Raw genomic sequence first — 23,521 nt, 5'->3', positions numbered from 1 at the left:
GTTGAATGGCTTCAGAGTCATTGATAAGAAGATAAAGCATGAGTGAATCAGAAAGTTTTCGGATGGGATCATTTGAGTCCGGCTAATGGGTTACCTATATTGTCCTAACTATTCAAACGTGTTTTTTTTTATAATTAGAGCTGGCTAGGAGTGTTTAAGCCACCGGAAGGTAGGGGCCTGAGTTCCGCACAAATACATGCAGGATTCCCCTCATTTTTATAAACATACTAGCTGATCCCATACAAACTCCGTTTCGCTTCATCTTGGAATATTTCATGAACAGTTTGTATGAAAGTCAATTGCCAAGCATTTTCCATAAGCACTTGCGAATCCATTGTTAAGTAATAATTGCAAAAATATTAGACGATCACTTTTTTCTGTCGTCCCGCATGATCAAATATGATACGCTGAATCTTAAGTATTATTTCGTTCTGATTACCTGAATAGTAACGTTTCACATTGTGTTTTGGCTAAATGTGCCTTCGCTAATATGGATAAAATATCATTTCGGAAAGATACGGTTAATACTTTAAGGAAATTGATTATTTTTGCAACACGTCGATATGATAAAAAAATATTCAGGAAAGATAAGATTAATCATTTTGGAAATAAAAGATTTTTTTTGCAACGCGCATCGTATTTTCTGCTGTTACGTCAACAAACATGACCACATTTTCACCAATTTTTTTCCTGTTCCGGAATTGTGGGAGCTAGCGTACGGAACCTCCGAAGACTACGCGGAAGCCGCCGGGGATGACGATAGGTGCAAGTGATGAAGGTAAAATAAAAATCTTTTTATTTAGAGGGAAATATATTAGTTGAATCCATTCTCTCCCACCAATAGAATTCGGCAAAGAAGGAATACCGGAAGCTGTGTGGCAAGCTGAATTCAGACCAAGCACAGCTTATGGAACATTTAGAAGGCGAAACGGTGAACATCTGGAGAATGCTTGCAATTTCAGGCGAAGACGATGGAACCACGGCTGCAGGTGACCTCAAGACAAAACCGGCAAAAGTTCAGAGGAGGAAGACGTTCGCGGACTTATAGGCGAAAGTTACAATGTGGACAATCCAACAATCCGGTTTATCTACCTCCGCCACCATATAAACATCAGGAGCAGTAGCACACGCAATCATCGCATATTAAAGGATTTTTATTTAAAAAAGGTGATAATTGTTTAGTAAAAGTTTAGTGAGTGTAAAATAATATGAAAAATAAAAGTGTATAAAGCTTATTTTGGATATTAATTTTTATCTTTTTATCAATACAACAAGATATGTTGTATCGTTCTTTTTCTTATGAGACGATCATTCACTAAAGATTCCACGTATGATCCAACTCGCTTCAGAACGAGTAGAAAAAAGCAAAAAAAATGAATGGTTACTCTACTTAACGACCCGTTCGCTGTATCGTAAAGTGCGTCCAAACGATTCCATTTCATGGAAAAAAGACTACCCTTATCGTACATTAATAATCCAAAACTATAAAGCTAATCTTTCGTGTGTCTTAGGAAGAAGATAATGAAAATCGTTACTGTATAATACTGATTCATGCGGGGTCTACTACTAAATTTAAAATCAGGAATCATTTGACCGTCCAAAAAACGCCGTGTATAACTTTTAACTCGATCGTTGCATATCAAAACAATTATTGCCAAAAAGTTAAACTCCTTTCGGTGGCCTCTTATACAATCTTTGATATTTTAAATCGATTATCCGTTCCTTCAAAACTCCCATGTGCAAATTTTCAAAGCAATCCATTGCATCATAGCGTCAATATAGCTAAAAACAGGGAAAAATTAATTAATATGGACGGCCCCTTCCGTCGAACCCTGGCAAAACATTTGACATTTGAAATCAATTGCCCGTCCCTGAAAACTACCGTGTGCAAATTTTCATTCCAATCCGATGTATAATAACGACAACATCGCAAAAATATTGGAAAGATAATATGGACGACCCCTTTCGACGGCCCCTTAAACTAAATTTGATGCCTCAAATCTATTGCATGTCACTCAAAACTATCGTGTACCAATTTTCACCTCCATAAGATGTATTATAACGTAAATATCACAAAAACAGCGAATAGTTAATATAGACGACCCCTTTGGCTGACCCCTAACACAAAATTTGACACATGCAATCGATTACTCGTCTTTCAAACCCCTCATGTTCAAATTTTTAACGCCATCCGACGAAAAATAACGTCAATATCGAGAGAACAATATTTGTCTTCTATGGACGACCCCCTTCAGAAGGGGTCATCCGGAAATCGGAAAACATTTTTCATCTTTCCTGGTCCTAATGAGCATCCGTGCCAAATTTCAGACCTCTAGCTCTTAAGATGGCTGAGTCTATAGAGGACAAACAAACAAACATACAGAAACTGCTTTTTATATATGGGTCATTCCATGTCAAGTGTGCACAGCGAGAAAAAAAACTTATCGAAAATTCACCAAACTTAGCCGAATGACTTTCTGAGGCCTACAAAACAAATCCTCAATTTTTAAGAAACATCCACTCACCTTTCGTTCCAGGACCCTCCCATCTTTTTACAAGATTTTGAAAAATTCATCATTTTTTAAATACAATATCTCTGGACTGAAAAATCATACAAAAATGACAAAATATGCGTTGTATAGATTTTGTTAAAATCTATCGATTGATGTTATTCATTTTTCGAATAAGTGAAGTTTTAAACGTCAAAACACAGCTCTAAAAATAAAACGTTAATTTTCTCAAGGAGGGGCACCGCTTTAAATAAATTAACTTCAAATCAAATCTATTTCATTTCAGAATAACCGACCTAAGGCGGATCGCAGAGCGTCAGCAAAAAAAAACTTTTTTTTAACACTGTCACGTTTTTTAACCAACGAAATCGTGAATAACTGGCCTAACATCCGGCGCAGTTTTATGTTAACAGTTTTAAAATGGCCGACCGTTCAAAACACACGGATGCAACACATTTTAGTTCGGGGCCCATTGTCTGTTCTCTGAGATTTAAGTCCCGTACATATAAATGCACTTTTGCAACTTTAAAATTTAATTAAGGAGTACATATATTTCACTCTTGATAGTTGGGTAAAATAAGTCTCCTACAACTTACATATTTATAAATCATTTTTGCAATTTTCAAGTTGATCAATGAGTGTATACAATTTACTCAAGGGAACAGGGCAGTTGTTTCTCTCAAAATGTAACTTACAAAGCCTTCATTTAAGAAAATATGTGACTTTTGGTTGATTGAGATTGCGCTTAACTTGTTTAATGTATTTTTCTATAACCCAAGTTCTGTGTATGTAATTGAATTTAAAGTCTGTAGGTAAAACATTTCGATGATTTCAATTCAGAATAACACCAACGCACAGTGGGGCAGGACCTATGAAAGCTTGGCCAAAACCCCTTTTTTGTAAATTTCAAAAATTCATCATAAATTTATGCTTTTCAGAAACTGGACATTACACCGATCACAAATCTGTGAAACAAATTTTAAAATTCGTTGTTTCATACAATTATTTACGTAGGTGAAGTTGGGGTATGATGCTGTTGGATTTTATCGCAAAAACAAAAAAATATTTTCAATACTCCACTAAAATTTTATTTCTTGAAGAAATAAAAAAAAAATAACATGTATGTGTTTAGAATAATATGAAATTTATTTATTTGAGGTTGAAGAGTTGAAAAAAAATCTTAATTTTTTTTACGAGCATAAACGTATAATGTTAAAAAATTACGAATTTTCATCATATTGGGACATCTGGAAAACATGTTACCCCACGTTACCCCACTCTCATTTCTACTCGAACATTTAAATGGAAGTCTCAGCTATCCAAAAAAACAAAAAGTAGTTGCCACTTTTTGCCTATTCAAAAGTTATTCACGTTTTGGTGAAACATGTTTTTGGACAATTATCGTACTTGTGGAATTGCTTTTGATAATGGTTTTTGCTAGAATAACTTGAACTCAATCGAATTTGAAATTTTAAAATTTATTTTTTTTCTAAATTTATTTTCCTCTTAGTTTGAAAATACTTTATCGGTTTTTTTAAAGTTATATTTATCTACAGACAAGCAGATCAGATTCTTTGGAATATGAACTTTCTATAACCTTCTCAAATCCTTTTCGGTCAGATGTTTAGTACCTATCTGTTAACTAACTTTTATTCAAAAAACTTTTCTGTTAAATGTAGAGATTTTAAAGTTTTACTCAAAAATTAAATATAAATTTTCACACACTGAATGTTTGGATATTTAAAAAAAAACAATGCAACCATGTTTTTTGCTGTCATATTGAGTAACAGCCTACTTGATCCATATGCTACTTATATAAGGTACCAATATGAGTTTATGGCTTTATTATATGAACTTATTTGTTCTATTACCACTGATCACACTGACATGACCCTTAGAACAAAATTCCGTTCATATTTTTCATATTTAATTTGTATAGAAGCATTCGTTTCATAGATGGAATGAGTTTTGAGCCATCATAATTAACGATTTGTCGTATCCCGAAATCCTCAGAGGTCAGATTCGGTTAAATTTGTTTCAATTTGCTTGTTTGTTCCTTGTCAGGTTCCTACCAGTTGTTATATCTTTTGTGGTTGCTTGGTTAGTTTTTTAAAATGTAGAAATTTGGTACCATTTCTATGAAATTTTCTTCTTCCAGAAAAGAGATTGGTCTCAAACTAGCGTTAAAATAACATGCATTTCTTTCTTGAAAAATTTGGGTCCATTTGCAATATTTATTCAAGAGTTTTGTAGATATTCAGGTAACATTTGTATGGGGACCCCCATTCTTGTGAGGGGAGGGATCTTAGAGCATCATTTAACTTATTAACGGTCCTAAAAACCCCTACATGATCATTTTCACGCCGATCGACTGAGTAGCTTTCAAGTTGATAAGGAAAATCTGCTGAACAAAGTTATCTAGATCAAATTTTACAACACCCAGATGAAAAAAAATTACATCAAATTACAGATTTCGATCAGATGAACAACTTTTCAGAAGACTTCAAACCAGTAGGATTTCATTTAAAAAAGTTATGAGGTTTTGACCATCGATTGGTCAGGTCTGCCCCACTGTGCAACGTTTGAAATTAAATGTAAAGCCCGGTTTACAGTTCTTCACACTCATTTGGCGCAACACCTTAAACTTGTAAAATTGACCCATTATTGCGAACAGCCGAGATCTGTCAAAAAAAGTGTCGTTTCATCGAGTCAATTTTACACATTATTTAGAAAAGCTGGCTTACTAAATAAAGGGTAGTCTTCTAACTTGTCATTCTATCCGAGAGTGATGGTATATACGGTTTGCATTGTGGATTAAGCAATAAGTTTAAAAGTTGTGTTTGAGTTTAAATGTGAGTTGTTGAAATGGAATCGCTAAAACCTATATTTTATAACACCAGCATGAAAATAAATAAATGACCAGCATGAATAAAGAAATTCAAAATCAGTTTTATTTTTATTATTTTCTTTCCATCCTTCTGACACTTTAAAGGGCTAACATCAAAGGGCTGACATCGCCATGCTGAGCGGGCTTCCAAAATAATGTGTAGATTTTACATGTTTACATTACTAATTTTCACCTCTGTTTGACGTACAAGCTGTGTACACTATAAAGGGTACAAGGCCTTTACATGAAAAAGGAGTTAACCCAGTCTTTTCCGATAACGGGTCAAAACTACATTATAAGGGGTTGCGCCAGATGAGTGTGTTGTGAACTCGAACTCGAACGTGAACGTGAACTCACCACAGTGAAAAAATATTCCGCAGTGAAATGTCAAATCGGTCAAATCTTCAAAATTAGTAAGAGGTTTGTTCAACTGCGGGTAGAAATTGATTTCGATCGGAAAATGACAGATCATTCAACCAATATTTTGATCGATACTTGTCGAACCAATGCTCAAATTTAAATTCAAATTTCTCAAAAAAACATATCGTTCTTCTTCAAAACATATTCAGCTTTGAAAACGATTGATTTAATCAAATAATCCCAAAGTTCTTATCTTTGAATACAATGAATTTAAATTAAATTTTATGAATTTAAAGTACTCCCAAGAAGTATTTATCGATCAAGGAGTAACGAGCTTTAGCGATTCGTTCCTTTTGAAAAACTTATTGAAAGGACGTTATGAATATAACTTCTACAAAATAGCCATTTTTTTCTTGATTAAAAATTGACAAACAAAAATTTCAAAATTACTTTTAATAAGTGAAACAATTGAAAAGGTTTTTATTTAATTAAAATGCATCAGTACTCTTTTGTTTGATAATTTTTCTGCTTTTCAGTTCTCCTTAAAACACATTATTTTTGAATGATTTTATAAATTTTTATAATTATTTCCATACCTTTTCTGAAACACACATTTGAACAAAGCGGAATCTATTTTTTTATTTCAATGGAATCTGGCCATTCGATGATCTTCGTTTACATTTATTCGTTGAGAAGCTCTTCCAACAGGTACATTTATTCGTCGAGAAACTCTTCCAACAGGTGCAATTAAATGATGCCCAAGCGGGTTTTAAAGTGAAAAAAAAATTTCGTATGCGTTTCATTTCAAACTCGTAGTATTTTTTTTTTCTTTATTTCGTTTGTTTTGTGGCAAAGAAGCTTAAAAAACTGTTGCAGCCACCACACTAGTGCATTATTACAAGTGCAAGTATCTTATACATTAATTCTATACAATTTAAATAACTAGCGAAATTCAATTTTCATTTTAACAAACTGTGCATCATAACAAAATTCAAAAAATATATAAGTTGCAATCAGAGAATGTTTCCACTATTCAATTATGATTTGGCAAATCTTGAATGTCAGTTATTTTTAAAGCTTTAGATTTTTCATCTTTTTTAAGAAACACAAATCCGTTTGAGAACCACACAAATTTGTAATGGTGATCTGTTTTAAATTTTCTCGCTATTCCTAGGAGACGTTGATTTAAGTGCGTCAGTCGTTGGTTGAAGTAAATCCGTTGATCGATGTTTAGTCCAATGTCAATGCAGCTCAGTGGTTTTTTCCGCGCCATTCTTATTATTTTATCCTTAAGTGCTATGTTCATGAAGCGGACCAGGATCGGAGATAGACCTCTGCCATTCGATGAAGACAGTCGCGTGATACCAATAATGTCATAAGAATTGCAGGATATTCCCAGACTACTTAATATGTTGTTTAACAGATGAACAAGATCCTCGTTTATAAGCTGCACCACATTCGAAATGAGCAGGTGACCCTCCATTGAAGATTGTTTGATCATATTAACTTCGAAGTTCAATTCTTCAATGTACTGTCGATTTTCTGTTTGATCATTCTTAAGTTCAGCTATCTCATTTTTCATAGATGAAACAATAGATTTATGATCATCTAGTGAAACTTTCATTTGTTCGAATTCGTTCGAAATAAATTGTTGAGAAACTTTCACCTCCTCAACCTCATGTTGTAGCTTTTCAATTGATTTATTTATATTTTCCGCAATGTTATCTATTCTTATATTTGTTGAGCTGCTAGCATTTAAAATGTCGTTTTTGATCATTTGGTGCAATTCTAAAAGAGTGATTTCTGGACCACCCTGATCGGATGTTGACTCACGATCATCGTCATTGTTGATCTCGATAGCTGCTGCCACAATCTTTTGTTTTTTTAGATTAGTATCATCAAGCTTGTCAGGTGACACTGTTTCATCAGTAGCACGGTTTTTGTTGCGTCGCGTCATTCTGTCACAACAATAGCCGCGACAATAAAAAACAAAATTCCACTCTTCGATGAATAAATCGGCAGAAAAAGGCTTCAAAATTCACTATTGACGGCTTCCACCGGATAGCCTGCAGTTGTCCGGGATAATATCAAGGCTATTCTGGAGATCAGCACGAATTATACCGGCGTAAGTAAAGAAATACACTTTTTATTTTAAAGATAATCTACGAATCAAAAAGCCGTACCGATACTTGCACTTTAGGTGTTTTTTTCACCTAAAGCCTTTTAAGCCTTTAATTGCCTTCAAATGTGCTTACAAATTAAAAAACTAATTTTTTATGAAGCAAAAATTTTTCCGTTATCGGTGAAATTTTTTTCAGAATGCTCATTGCCATTCGGACGTGAAAATGAACGCGGAATTTATATTCACCACTCTTGTTCGTTTTTCGTTTTCACGTTCGCTCAGTGCGTTTACACTTCGAGCGGAATGTCAGTGAACGCGGAAAAAATATTCCGCAGTGAAAATCGGGGGAATTGAAATAAAATTAATATTAAAGGGCTTTGAACAAGGAAATCAGTTCAAAAATAATCGTTCAACCATTCCGCATCTATTCCACCTAGTTTCTCAGCCATGAAATGCAGCATAGTCGAGTTTTTGAAGAATATAAGTTTTTTCATTTTCACGTTCGAAAGAACTGTAAATGCACCTTAAGGCATCAACCTTAGTCAACATTTCGGAAATTTTTGCCGCACAACGCAAACACGTGTATTGTACTATATCTTTACGATCTTCCTGAACGAGTGATGATAATGGCTATCAGGCCGGGCCTCACAGGCCGAAAACAAGTGATTAAATACTTTTCGTGGATTGGTTGTTATCGATTTCCTGTATGACCCTTCAGTACGTATCGATTATGTGTGTCAGACCTATTTCATTACCAATTTTTTTTGTCTCTGTGAAAAAGGTTCTTGAATTCCTTTATTTCATCTTCGTCGGATAGATCATTACCAAGTTTATCAAGATTTATACTGCCGGATAAAGATAAAGCACATTTTCTCACGAAGCGTCGCGAATAGGGCAATAGCAAATAAAGATCTACAAAGCTAAAAAAAAACCCTGTATTTAGGTTCCTGTTTGTACAAGCATATTACCTACTACTTGCTGGATCGTTATCAGTTCCGGGTTTCGGAGCCAGGGAAACTGCATCATGATTGATCTTGACCCATTGTATCTACAAGAAAATCATTTTAAATACTCCTTCACAAGAAAGAAATTCTTGTGAACTGAAGCTACTACTTTGTCAATAATAAGGCGTTATCAATCGTACACTACAGTATGACCCATAAAAAATGCGAAAATCTGTCATCAAGGTTCAAAACAGTATTTTTGATGGGCTTGTGATATAGCTCAGTTGGCAAGTCTGTTGTCTCCTGAGCCGATGTCCACGAGTTCGAGCCCAAGAGTAAACATCGAACACTGTTGTACCGGATAAGTTTTTCAATAACGATCCGCCAACTGTAACGTTGATAAAGTCGCGAATGCCATAAAGATGGTAAAACGACTATCATCGAAACAAAAAAAAAGTATTTTTGATATAAACATGATTTAAAAACTTTTTTATTCATTCAGGCACGTAGACAAACTCGTGAAGAATCAATCACTCGACTTGTCTACTTTCGTTCTCAACTACTCTCTCCAGGCGAGATCTTAATCGGGAGCATACCTTCGTAATATAAGCCTTCAGGGAATCGACATCGAGGTGGTTCAAATTCGGCCAGGTTTGGGTTTGCTTGGAAGAAGCAAACTGGTCACTATCTCCTTTGTGTACATCTTGCCGATATAGCGTAAATTGTGCATTGTTTACATCAATTGACAGATGAAGGTTAGAGCCAATACACACAAAAAAAAATATCAAAAATCTTCAAAACAACTGAAAACAGACTGCTAAACATTTTCGCATTTTTTATGGTTCGTACTGTACAAACGCAGTAATTGTCGAGTGAACCATTAGTGTATATAAAGCACTTCCTAGCTTTTAAACATAGCATCATATGTTGTTCTGTTATGCGTTTTACATCTTATAAAATGATGAAAGGTATTTTGTTGATTTTCGCACCCTCAATTTTTTTTTTATTGAAATTGATGTTTTTTTCTATTACAGCTATTATCCTCCTTTTGGCGGTGGTCGTCTTTTTTGGGTACCCAAGTCAAGCCGAATGGCAACAAAACCCTCAGCCATACAAGGTTGTACCCGGCATCGTTGACTCGCGCTGTCCACGGAACGACGATCCGATGAACCCGATTCACTTCCCAATGCGGGGCGATTGCAGCAAGTTCATGAAGTGCTACGCCGGAAGGGCCTATGAGCATCAGTGCCCTGAAGGGTTGGAATTTTCCGTGTCCATGAATCGTTGCGACTATCCCGATGTGGCCCGGTGCAGTCAGTGGTAGATTCCAGGCGGCAGTCGTCCCTTATAGTTTTCCATTCAAAAATTATTTTTTATAACTGAAAATTTACGGAAGCTTAGCTTTGAGAGAACATTGGTCACATGAATGAGAAAATCTTGATAAATTCAATAAAATTCAAAGTCTGTGTAAATAGATGAGTTGCCGTTTGGGTAACTTTCGTTCCATTTTATTTTTCATCTTCAGCTACATTGAATCCGCTAAATGTAGAGAGTATCGATCCACTGAGCTAGCATTGTAGCTTCAATTAGTTACAACATCAAATCGGTATCTCAGGAAATTTACCAAATTATAAAAAAATCTATCTGAAGTAAATGGCAACGCTGTAACTTTTTTTAAAGTATTGTCATGACGATGGTTGTTTTATATGTTCACTAGCTGACCCGGTAAACTTCGTTTTACCATTTACTTAAAAAATCGCTGGAATATATAACTTCATCTACACGTCTTTAACTTCTTCGAGCTTGTGAATTTTCTTTAAAATTGTCATAAAATTGTTCGAGTAGTGTTCCATTTCAAGTTGATTTAGCATGAGATCCCCTCTTCCATAAAAAGTGAGATTCTCGAGGCCATCTCTGACTCGACAAACTCTCGGATACCAAATTTCACTTCGTTACGATCATCCGTTTATACGTGATGGTGTTATAAAGAAATCGCTTCCATTTTTATATATATAAGATTAATATCGAAGACAGAATGCAGTTGTCGTCCTCCATGGATTTTTGTAGGTATTTCAGGTGTGACACTCGGGAAAACATTTGTAAAGATTAGTAGGCTCGAGTCAAAAGTGACGAGAATGCTTTTCCTTGTACTGGAACATTTCATTTTGTTTTTCAAAATATAATTTTTCAAATCCAATTCAAGATTTGTTCAATTAGAGACCCCAAGAAATGCTTACAATCCTCTCCTCAAGATCCCGGAAGCAACCTATGCATTTGTAGTGTTGACAGATGAGTTATCCGAGTCCTGACGTACGAAACCGAAACTATGTTACGATGTACTGCCCTTACAGCGGGTGTTCCACAGGGTTCCATACTCGGACCTGTGCTTTGGAATGCCATGTGCAATGAGGTGTGTTACGGACTAACCGTAGCAACAGTTTAAATACGAACCTTCATGTGCAGGGGCCTCGGATTTTGGATTATATAACGATTAGGGAAATTAGTAAATATACATAGGTCCCTCGTCCCAACAAATGTCCCCCATCCCTCATCTGTCAGAACTTAGCGACAACATCATCGTTCGGCCGAAATACTGGCAACCCTTCTTCGATGACGTTTCCGGAGCGAGCGAAAAGACGCGCTGAAAGAAAACGGGTCAATCAAAGTGTGGTCGCTGATCGGTGCGGACGTCCAAATCCGTCCGCCTGCAAACCAGTAAGCAAAAGGAACCACGTGGTTCGGAGAAGGCACAAGTCGCATCAGCTGCCTGACACCGATCGAAGCAACTTCCTCAGACCAGTCCGGTCCCCAAGGACATCTCTGGAAGACAACCAACGGGCCCAGCCATCTAACGGCACCATCCGGTCCCAGCTCCAAGGACCCTACGACCACACATAGATCTCGGTACAGCCGATTGATTGCTCCGAAGGTCCGGGCTATCACCCTGCCCCTAGTTCCGGCGCAGCAGACCGTGGAGGTAAGCTTGGCGCGCCTTCAACCGAGTCATCGGGAGGAGGAATTACCCTGCAATCCCGATAGATCCGGCAGTGCATTACCGGTCGGGAAAGTAGGGCGCGCTGGTAGTTCGGCCTCGGAACGGACCCTCCGTGGCGCTGGTATCACCACGTGCGTCCATGGACCAGGCATTCCCCGGGAGGATCACATGGCCCAACCATCATCTCGTCAAAGCGTTTGGCCGTCGATGTCGCTCAGGATCCCGCCATCATACGCCGGCAAGTAACCTGTTTGTAAATGGGCCCCAACGTTCCCTAATCCCTCAACCCTTTCCTTTAAAATGAAACCCAAAATAAATTGTTAGAGTGTATACACAGTAAACGAAAATTACCGAGTTCGGTAATTTTTTTACCGAAATCCTAACATGTGTAAATCGTTAAACTGTTCGGTAATTTTTTTCGGTAAAAAACAAACGAACATCGGTCAATGAAGAGTCGATTTACCGATGTTCGTTTATTTTTTACCATTTTTCGCAGTGAATACGAACGAGCGAGTGCGACCGAACTGCAAGTTTCCGCTTGTTGGCAGGGTTGCCAACTGTTTTTCGAAAAAGTCTGGAAGATTTTGAAAAAATGTCTGGAAATGTCAGAGCAAGTCTGGATAGCTTGCCTTCGGGAAAGTGGTGACCTTATTTTTTGGTCAATGGATCCCAATGTTGCAGATAGGCACTTATCGTTTGTTTCTGACTGTATCACTTACGTGTTCAGTTTGACTCTCAATTCATATATCTTCGAAGAATTTGCCATTATTTATTGCTTTCAACCACTGCATTCATAATTCATAAATTCTAATCATTTTCTGACAAATTATGCCATGACAGTTTTGGATTTTCATAGATTCTTACAACAATTTATGTCCTAAGCCAAAAGTCTGGAATTGTCTGGAAGAAATGTCAAAAGTCTGGTAGTCTTGAATCCTGAAAAAATGTCTGGAAAAAGTCCAAAAAGTCTGGAAGATTCAGAAAAAATCTGGAAGGTTGACATCACTGCATGTAGGGAGAATCACGCATGGCCTACTATCCGAGCTATTAACCAAATAGTAGCGCTACAAAGTGCTCCATACAAGAGTTTAGAGAATTTGGGAAGCTTTAAGGACTTACTTAGTTACTTAATGATCCCGCGCCGATCCTCCGGTGCATACCCGATCAAGAGGGAAAAACAAAATTATATCATAATGAGATATTTTGATACTTATTTTTTTCTATCTAAATGAGTTATAATTCAGTACTCGTAGGATGTTAAAATATCTCAAATTATATCAAAAAATCTTTACGGTCATAGCTAAATTATATCAGTTTTTGATATGCTCCTATCAAGATTATATCTCGTTCAGTTAGCATAGTTTGATATTAGACAGAACAAATTATATCAAAATTATAACTTATCAAGATATGAGTGCTTCGATAAAATTTTCTAGTGGAAGGTCAATAAACCACATTATTTGATAAAACCATGCCCCATTTTTGGTTTCCCGAAAATTTGATTCAATTTTAAGAATCTGTTGAGCGAAACTTGCTAATGTAAGGTTTGAGCCGTTGACTTCGATGTCCGTGTTTCAGAAAAAGTTGTACGTATATCAAAATAAGATATAATCATTTTATTTTAGGACAATTCGAAAAAATTCTTGATCATTGAATATAAGCTCAACCCCATTCAAGTTTGTCAATCAGAATAAGATATAATTCAGATTGGAAAAACTTTAAATCGAAAATTTGGAGTACTTACTTATAACAGAATCAGATGTAAATATCTTGGTGAGATACGTTTGAGTTATTATTTTGATATGCTCTCCTGATCGGGTAGGGCCGTCCCGATCAGGAGGGAAAAACAAAATTATATCAAGATGAGATATTTTGATACTCATTTTTTCCTATCTAAATGAGTTATTATTCAGTACTCGTAGGATGTTAAAATATCTCAAATTATATCAAAAAATCTATGCGGTCATAGCTAAATTATATCAATTTAAGATATGCTCCTTTCAAGATTATATCTCGTTCAGATAGCATAGTTTGATATTGGGCAGAACAAAACCTATCAAAGTTATAACTTATCAAGATATTAGTGCTACGGGAAAATTTCTAGTAGGATGACAATAAACCACATTATTTGCTAAAACCATGCCCCATTTTTGGATTCCATTAAATTGGATTCAATTTTATGGATCTGTTGAGCAAAACTCATTGATGTTCGGTTTGGGCCGTTGACTTCGATGTCCGTGTTTCAGAAAAAGTTGTACGTATATCAAAATAAGATATAATCATTTTATTTTAGGACAATCCGAAAAAAAATCTTGATAATTGAAAATGACCTCAACCCCATTCAAGTCTGTCAATCAGAATAAGATATAATTCGGATTGGAGAAACTTATAATCGAAAAATTGGAGTACTTAATTATAACTGAATCAGATGAAAATATCTTGGTGAGATATGTTTGAGTTTTTATTTTGATATGCTCTCCTGATCGGGGTGGTAAAAGACCTCCACTGTTGACGATCCGGAGCCAGCGTCTTCACTTGGTCCCAGTCAAGATTCGCGTCGACAGTTCGGATTTTAGCGGCTAGGCTTCGCCGCCACGAGTTTCTGGGTCTGCCTCTTCTTCGATGACCTTCTGGATTCCAATCTAGCGCCTCTCTGCAAATCTCGTTTTCATCTCTTCGCAGCGTGTGCCCAATCCACCTCCACTTACGTTCCCGAATCTCGATTTCTAGCGCCTTTTGATGACACCGGCGATGTAGTTCCTCATCCGAGATCCAGTTGCCAGGCCACCAAGCGCGGATGATATTCCGCAGGCAGCGGTTTACAAATACTTGCAGTTTTTGCGTCGTTTCCGCATATGTGCACCAAGTTTCGCACCCGTACAGCAATACGGATTTGACGTTTGAGTTGAAAATTCGGATTTTCGTACGTAGAGAGATCTGGCGTGACCGCTAGATGTTTCGGAGACTCGCAAACGCAAATCGGGCCTTTCTGATCCGGGTTTCGATGTCTTTTCTGGTACCACCTTCAGGCGTTATCTGACTACCAAGATACTGGAAGCACTCCACTTTCTCAACTTGTTGCCCAGCTACCATGAAACTGGAGGGATTTCCTGTGTTGATCTCCATCGACTTGGTCTTTCCGACATTGACTTTGAGACCTGCTGCCTTGGAACTTTCGGTGAGGTCGTCGAGTTTGCTCTGCATATCCGGTTGTGTTTGGGCGAGCAAAACAATATCGTCAGCCAGGTCAAGGTCGTTCAGTTGCTCCATTGTTGAAGGATTCCACGGCAATCCTCGATTCGGTGCACAGTCGATCGATCCAGTCAGAATCTCATCCATTACGATGAGAAAAAGTAGCGGTGATAAGATACATCCTTGTCTCACTCCAGCAGTTACCGGGATTGGTTCGGACAAGACACCGTCGTGCAAGACCTTGCACGAAAATGCCTCGTACTGTGCTTCGATGAGATGGACTAGTTTATCTGGGACCCCTCGTCGCCTAAGAGCCGCCCAGATGTTTTCATGGTTAAGTCGGTCGAATGCTTTTTCGAAATCAACGAACACCAGCAGAAGAGAGTCCTGGAGTTCGTTGATTTGTTCCAGTATGATTCGTAGCGTTGTGATGTGGTCCACACATGGTCGTCCGGATCGAAATTCAGCTTGTTGCCGTCGGAGTGTAGCGTCGATTTTCTCCTGGATCCTGTTCAGAATCACTTTGCAGAGTACTTTGAGGGTTGTACAGATCAACGTTATGCCTCGCCAGTTACCGCACTCTGTCAGGTCTCCTTTCTTCGGGACCTTTACGAGGATACCCTGCATCCAGTCGGCCGGGAATGTTGCAGTATCCCAGATGTCAACGAAAAGACGGTGCAACATTTGTGCTGATAGGGCAGGGTTGGCTTTCAGCATTTCAGCAGGGATGCAATCGATCCCAGATGCTTTGTTGGATTTCATGTTTTTGATTGCCGCTTCTATTTCAACCAGCGAGGGCGCTTCCGAGTTGACGCCATTTATGCGACTTACTGTTGGCGCTTCGAGCTGCGGGCTTTGTTGGCCATCGCTATTCGTGACTCGGAAGAGTTGTTCGAAGTGCTCAGTCCATCGTTTGAGCTGATCTGTTCGATCGGTCAATAACTGACCTGCTCGGTCTTTTAGCGGCATTCTTGCATTAGTCCTTGCACCACTGAGGCGGCGAGAAATGTCATAAAGTAATCGGATATCTCCATTGGCGGCGGCTCTTTCTCCCTCTTCGGCATGGGAGTTTGTCCAGGCTCTCTTGTCTTGTCTACAAGCGCATTTAACTGCCTTTTCCAGCTCCGCATATCGTAAGCGAGCGGCTGCTTTGGCTGACCCGGTACATGCCTGCTCAATTCCGACTTTCGCCATTCTCCGATCATCGACCATCCTCCAAGTTTCATCCGACATCCATTCACTCCTTCTTCCACAAACTTTACCGAGAGTACCATGGCTCGTCGTGATAAAGGCATTCTTGATTCCACACCACTGTTTTTCGACTGTTCCGTCTGTCGGCAACTCCGAGGCTCTGGATTCTAGTTGTTCAACGTATGCCCTTTTCACCTCTGGATTCTCCAACCGGCGGACGTCGTATCGACACCCGACTTTCTCCTCGCGCCGTTGGACACGCGCAACTCTCAGTCGTATCTCGCCAAGGACGAGGTGATGGTCAGATGCAATGTCTGCGCTTCGTTTGTTGCGGACATCAAGAAGGCTCCTTTTCCATTTTCGGCTGATGCAGATGTGGTCAATTTGATTTTCTGTTCGGCCATCTCGGGATACCCAAGTGACCTTATGTGCTGGTCGATGGGGGAAGAGCGATCCACCGATCACCATGTTGTTGTTGCCACAAAATTCTACAAACAGCTCTCCGTTTTCGCTCATCTGTCCTAGACTATGGCGCCCCATGATGCGCTCAAGGTCCTGATTGTCGTAGCCAATCTTTGCGTTAAAGTCGCCCAAATGGATTTGAATGTCACCCTTCGGAATTCTCTCAACCACGCTGTTCAGTTGACTGTAAAACGGCTCTTTCTCCTGCAAGTCGGCAACACTGGACCATTGTAAGGTTCTCTAACCCGTGTTCTGAATCTGGCTACGATTATTCTTTCGTTTATCGGTTCCCATCTAATGAGGGCCGCGTAGGCCTGCGGGCTTAACAGGAAACCAACTTCCCGTTCCCGAGTAGCATGTTCTCCTCGTATGCCAGAGTAAAGCAGGACTTTCCCGGATTGTGTCTTGTGTTCTCCAGTATTAGGCCAACGGGCTTCGCTCAGTCCCAGAATTTCAAGCTTGAGGCGGCTAGCCTCTCTAGCAAGTTGTTCCAGTTTGCCTTGTTGGGCAAGGGTTAAAACATTCCAAGTTCCAATTCGTGTCCGTGTTTTTATGCTAAAAGTCGTCGCCAAAGTTCCAGGTCGGTCATTTCTTTTGGATTCCGTAACAATTTCAAATCGGGAGCAGTAGGTTGTTAGCCTGAAGTCCCAATCCCGCGATGGGGCTGCCATCTTGGACTTAGCTGGCGGGAGCCGCATTTCATAAATTCAGCCGCTTGCTGCAAGACAGACGCTGTTTGAGCCGCCCCTGACCTGGGGAACAGACGCTCGGTTGTTGTTGCACGCCGCCCCTGACCTGGGGAACAGACGCGTGCGGCCACCTTCTCAGTCTGCATGCGACCAAAGCATCCACCGGGGTTGGGTACCCGATCTCCGCTTAGGTTACTCGCATCCCAGCCGGCACCACGGGGAGGTAGAGATAGGAGTTGTGAATAAGAGGTGATATGACCACTATGGGGTCTCGTGTTGCAAATTATCCACCGTTTACCAGCCAAGGAAGCTTTTAGGAACAGGCATATAATTATAAGGGAATTAGCTCTCAATGTTATTTTTTGATAGTTATTGGGCAAAATTTTGTCGTGAAAAGACACGTCGACGGAAATACATTACATTTTTTTACAAAAATTTTCCAAAAATGTGCAAACAGCTCTCCCATAAGAGCAGACGTTCCAGAAGTACATTTTTCATAAATGAAATATCACTCGTAAATAAATCTATAAAAAAATCTAAATCATTTTAATCTTCTTCCAGTACAAAAAACAACTCAAACACTCCATTGATTCTAGAAAAAAAAAACATCAAATTTGTTACTTTGGTTAACAAAAAACAGGATAAAATAACAGTTTTTTCATCCAGGTTATTTCCTTGTTAGAATGCTTTCCAAAACAGAACTTTCTTAAATTTAGCTTACAAATATCTCTAACAATTTTTTTGAATGAATGTTTTTGTGAAAATATCACTTTTTCATTCAAAAACTTTTAAAGTATTTAGGTGTATTTTCAATCGCAAGAAAAACACCAGTTTTTGAAACTCAGTTTATCGCTTAGAAGCTATCAATTTTTTTTCAAAAAAAAAATTAAAACACTAGAAGAAGACCTAAAAGTTGATTCTACTTACTTTTTAAGAGATCTCTGAAGTAAAAAGTTTTATGATGAGTTTTAAATTCATCGAAAATTTTCACCCTTTTGTTTACCTTTTTTTCCTAACTACAAAACGTCAAACATTTACCTGGCATCGCGGATTGTCTGGTGGTAGCTTAGATACAATTATATCTGTTTTTACCACTCATTAGTAGTAGGCCCGTAAGAGACAAAGAGATGAAATGGGATGAAATTTTTTTTCAAATGAAAAGTTACTCTTCTGCTCATTTTTAATATCTATCGTCTTATTTTTATCTTCAATATAAAATTTCACCGATATAGCCGATAAAATAATTTCAAGTATTGATTAAGTTTTTAACTTTTCGTCGAATACCTTTTATTAATTTTTGCATCGATTCAAAATCAACTGTATGGATTTTTTTTTTCCACCACTTTGCAATATCAGACGATGATTTCAGGTTGCCGAGTGTGGACGAGGCTTGAGACAGATGTTGGTCCGTTTTTTGATTTTTTGTTTTGTTTTGAAAAATCATAACGTCACAGTTGATTTTTATTTTGAACTGTGAACATTAGACATTAGACATGTCACTGGCCCTTAACCCGAGCTGCCCGTGAAGCAGCTCAAGTAGAAGAAGAAGAAGAAGACATTAGACATTGTTCAAATTAAATATTCGTTTTCAGTAGAAATTTCACATTTTTTCTCAGTTTAAAATGCGATGGATTTATAAAAACTCATATCTACCTAAATAAAACGTTATTGTGGCACATATCGTATAACTTCCATTTGATTTTGGCATCAAACACATTTAGATACTGCGCTGTCATTGCTGTTGTTATTCAGCGAACCATGAAATGCAAAAAAAAAATCTGTAAAAAATGAGACCCCGATACCTTCAGAAAGGTTTTACAACACTGGGCAGGAAATGGACTTTCAACATAAAATTACCTTTTACGATGGTTGATAAATAAGATTTTATTCGAACATAAATAAACAATGATGCTGGTTGTGATGCCGATTTTATTTCTTCTTGCCGCTAAAAATAAGTTAGAATCCCTGCACCATAAACTTAACCAGCTAATCCCATAAACCGAATTATCTCTAATATTTTGGCGTATCGACTACATTCGAACTGTACACTTGGCCACGTTCGGATGATCACAGCGATCGTACCTTATGCTCCAGTGCTGATCCTTTGGACACATGATCAAATATGCGCGACCATTGTAACATTTGTAGAATCTGTTGCAATCTTTCGGATGCGTAAGATGAATCGGGAAATCTGGATCATCTTCTTTCGGGCAACGGATATCGACCACACCGGCAATAATTTCTTTTTGCTCTTCGGTCCACTCGCTGGAATCCGCAGGGATGCTATCATCATCGTCGTCGTAATTCCAATAGTAATCGTCGACGGCTGCCTTTGCTAGTTTTTTCGATATACTATTGGCGGCCCTAGGCAAGGAGCACTGTGCGAATTGTGGAAAATCACACCGATTCAAACGAGCTCCAAACTCCTGGCCTGGTGGACAATCCAGAGGATAAGCTCGTCCGTCGAAACATTTATGGAACTTGCTGCAATCGGTGGCATGTGGTAGATGGACCGGCCGGAAAGGATCGTCATTTCGAGGGCAACGAGTATCTGGAATACCAGAGCTATAAACGAACTCAGCTTTCACTGGCATAGCTTCCACTTCCATTTGGGATTCGTCGATGACTTGTTCTTCAACTGTTTGTTCGTGATTTTCTTCCTCATCCTCTTCCTCTGGAACGTAAGGTCTGCTGATTGAACACATTGCAATGGATGGAAAATCGCATCGATTCAAGTGGTTGGCCCATTCCTGTCCAGGTGGACAATCCAGTTCAAAGCTCATACCGCTGAAGCATTTCATGAACTTCCGACAACTAGCTGGGTGTGAAAGGTGAGTTGGATTCATGGGGTTGTCGTTTTTTGGACATCTAGTATCGACTACACCATTCGTCATCACAAACTGGGCTGGATCCGGTTCAGCCAGTACACGTTTACACTGTGCAAACGAGGGGAAATCACAACGATGGATCTGGGCTCCGAATTCCTGACCCGGGGGACAATCGATCGTATAGGCGCGTCCATTGAAACATTTCAGGAACTTGCTACAGTCGGTGCTGTGCGGTAGATGGGTAGGATTGAACGCGTTATCAGCTGCCGGACATCTCGCATCGAGTACGCCATCTTCGATTCGAAATGTTGGATTAGCCGATGTCACTGCTATCAGCAGAAGTGGTATTATAGCTGTGAATACTGACAAAAAAAAAATTTTTTTTGACTGGTTACTGGTAAAGAACTATGGTAAAAAAAATGTTACCTTTCATGATGTATTCCGGCTTATATTTCCGATTTACAAACTTATACTTTGTTAGATGTATGTTTCTCCCACGACAATTATTTCAATACTGTCGTCAACGGGCAATCAATTCAGTTTTATATAGAGTACAAACATGTAAAATCATTTGAAAAACATTCCTTTGGATGATAGTATACGTTTGCGCAACACACAACGGTACCGAAATGTATTAGGTCATGATCGCATATTTAACTGGACTAGGAATCCCTCGAACAACAACGGTTCGCCGAACGTTCTTTGGTTGTTTTCTATTTCCGAGACGACAACAAGAACTTCCGGAGACTGCTGTGTACGTTATCGGTAATTCTGCGGTGGACATTGATTCAACATTAGCCGCTGAAGATGAACAGTCATGATAGTGACGCGGAGCTCTTCATAAATGTCGAAATAGTAAGTATGATGATGTTCGGGAAAATACGATTCATACACAGTGAGAAAATATTGAAAATTCTAACCCTTTCTTGATTCTAATGCGACAAAACATTAAGCTTGGATTTTTTTCTGATGTACACATAAATTCATGGAAAAAATATTTCGGCTAATAAATTATGATTATCCTCAAATCCAGATGTTTTCTTAAACCTGATTCTTAAAATAACAAAATCTGGGATTCAAAAGCATTCACAAAATTAGAAAATAGTCATTCAAACTTCTTGCTTGTTTTTCTTGAATCCCAACAAAAATCTAAAAACCGCATTTTGTCTTTTTTTAATTACAACTGTGTGTTATATTATCACGACCTGTGACAAAATAACCTTAACGGAAATGTTTAATTATAAAACATACATACTGTGGTTTTTATCTTTCCGGTCAATACTATGAAAAAAAAAATTGACTCATCATTATTGACCTCTAATCACAGATTTGTCAAATTCGTCATCTTACAAAATATAAAATCTATAAAATCCTCTGTAAAAATAATGTAAATGATGGCGAAAAAAACAAAAGCACTGTCTAACTCTAGCTTGAACAAAATCTTCAACAAATGAGTTGGACTATATATTTTTTTTTTTGTATGCACCTTATATGAATTCACACCGCTTAGAGCAAGTTCCCTGGTGTTGGGAAAAAGTGGTAGAAATTTTGACACTTGAAGCGAATTTTGAAAATTTTACCATGCAAAAATGTTTTCAAGATCTTTTTCCGTTGTATTTTTTTTACAGCACTGTTTCTATTCCAGCCGTATGTGATAGTAATATTGCTATTTTTGCATCACAGCATGCGAGAATACAACACGTGTTGTAAAAACTCTTAAAGGCCACACTGAACCCAAAATCACACTTAAAAAACACTAGAAGATTCACTTAAAAGTGAAAACTCAGTGAATTTCTTCTGTGAATTTTTGGTGGCTCATGTACCTTTCACTTGCCACTTAAGTTTTAAGTGAACGAATCAATATTCAGTTACTCATCACTTGAGTTTTAAGTAACCGACACTGAATGTCTTCGATGCTCACTTGAAATTCACTTGACCGGTCACTTAAGCCAATATTCACTTGCCCATCACTTAAAATTCAAGTGATTTTTGCATAGCGAATGTCAAAAAGGTCAGTATTGATTTTTTTTGTTGTTTGGAAAAGAAACAACAGAGGTTTGTTTGATTTGGTAGGTGCAAAATTAGAGTAATTTATATGTATTTAAACAATTATACTTTTCCATAGGTCGACAGAAACAGAATCGGTTATCACGTCACAGTGACCTTTTTCAAAGCAATCAGGTTTCGGATACGTTTTCTGATGATAATTTATTTTGGAAATATTCAAGTGAAGTGAAATTAAAGTAATTATTATGGAAAACAATAAATACTTGTTGAATTTAAATTTTCTTTATTATGATGAACCAAAGAAAGATGAACCAGAATGTCTCGTCAAAGTCAGAAAATGATTATTTTTTCAAGCCGAAACTTCTATTTGAACCTAAATAAGGAAAAAAGGGAGGGTTTTTTACGTTGTATTCATTTTTTCATAAATAATTGTTTTGAGAAACAAAGTTGATTCATGTTTGATATTCCGAAATTTCACCTAAAAACCACTACAACTGAAAGATATTAATGACCTGAGCAAACATTTGAAATTGACTTTGCCACTCACTTGAAATTCACTTGATCGGCCACTTAAGTGATTTCACTTGACGGTCACTTAAAATTCACATAAATTTACGTATGGCCAAAATTCACTCCAGATGTCACTTACCTTTAAAGTGAAAATTATTTTCAATGCACGGATCTTGAAATGTTTTCGCATGGGTGGGAGGTAGACTGGAATGATAACAGACAACTGTTCCTTCGAAGAGTCAAAAGTAGTACGTTAGCTTGGAATGACAGGAGAAACCCAATGGAGCGACGAGCATTGACCAGACTGCGGATTGGTCACACTGCAATCACCCATGCCGAATTCTTTTCAAAAGGGATACAAACTTGCGCTACCTGTAACGAGCCACTCACTGTTCAACATATTATTGGAGAATGCAGAGAACATGAAACTGAAAGACGAACCAGCGGTATTGGATACAACGTGGAAGCAGCATTAAACCCAGCAAATGAAGAAAACCTCATAAAATTTTTGAACAGTGCAAGTTTAATTCGAAAAATTTAATATTAAGTTGAAATGTAAGAAACACGTACAGAGGACGAATGACAGCTGCTGTTAAAATCCTCTCTAAATAAATCAAATTAGAATTAGAATTAGTTTTCGCATGGTAAAGTTTTTAAAATGTGCTGAAAGTGTCAAAATTTCTACCACTTTCGCCCAACGCCAATGAACTTGCTCTTAACCGATCAGCTTGAAATTTGGTACAGTGATGTATTTGGACCTGAGTAAGGTTTTAGTAATAGTTTTGAGCCCCTTCCACCTACGAAAAGGGACCATGCCATACAAC

The 23,521-nt window shown here is 38.0% G+C and overlaps 3 protein-coding genes across 3 annotated transcripts; 1 reads left to right on the top strand and 2 right to left on the bottom strand.

Annotated features, from left to right (window-relative positions):
* Positions 1 to 6,790: 6,790 nt before the first annotated feature.
* Positions 6,791 to 7,714, bottom strand: LOC129742643 (uncharacterized). The gene has a single exon (XM_055734572.1). It carries the CDS (start codon positions 7,712 to 7,714, stop codon positions 6,791 to 6,793), a length of 924 nt encoding a protein of 307 aa, XP_055590547.1.
* A 1,987-nt stretch (positions 7,715 to 9,701) lies between these two features.
* LOC129745723 (peritrophin-1-like) lies at positions 9,702 to 10,295 on the top strand. The gene is made up of 2 exons (XM_055739040.1): positions 9,702 to 9,791; positions 9,858 to 10,295. The coding sequence occupies exons 1-2, from the start codon at positions 9,761 to 9,763 to the stop codon at positions 10,145 to 10,147; spliced, it is 321 nt and encodes a 106-aa protein (XP_055595015.1). The 5' UTR covers positions 9,702 to 9,760; the 3' UTR covers positions 10,148 to 10,295.
* An 8,968-nt stretch (positions 10,296 to 19,263) lies between these two features.
* Positions 19,264 to 20,701, bottom strand: LOC129745718 (chondroitin proteoglycan-2-like). The gene is made up of 2 exons (XM_055739034.1): positions 20,607 to 20,701; positions 19,264 to 20,542 (listed from the first exon to the last, which is right to left on the bottom strand). Exons 1-2 carry the CDS (start codon positions 20,611 to 20,613, stop codon positions 19,383 to 19,385), a joined length of 1,167 nt encoding a protein of 388 aa, XP_055595009.1. The 5' UTR covers positions 20,614 to 20,701; the 3' UTR covers positions 19,264 to 19,382.
* Between the last annotated feature and the right edge of the window lie 2,820 nt (positions 20,702 to 23,521).

This window comes from Uranotaenia lowii, chromosome 2 (assembly GCF_029784155.1).
Source record: "Uranotaenia lowii strain MFRU-FL chromosome 2, ASM2978415v1, whole genome shotgun sequence".
Taxonomy (NCBI): Eukaryota; Metazoa; Arthropoda; class Insecta; order Diptera; family Culicidae; genus Uranotaenia; species Uranotaenia lowii.
The sequence above is the reverse complement of the archived record's forward strand: the minus strand, read 5'-3'. Positions and strand labels throughout refer to the sequence as shown.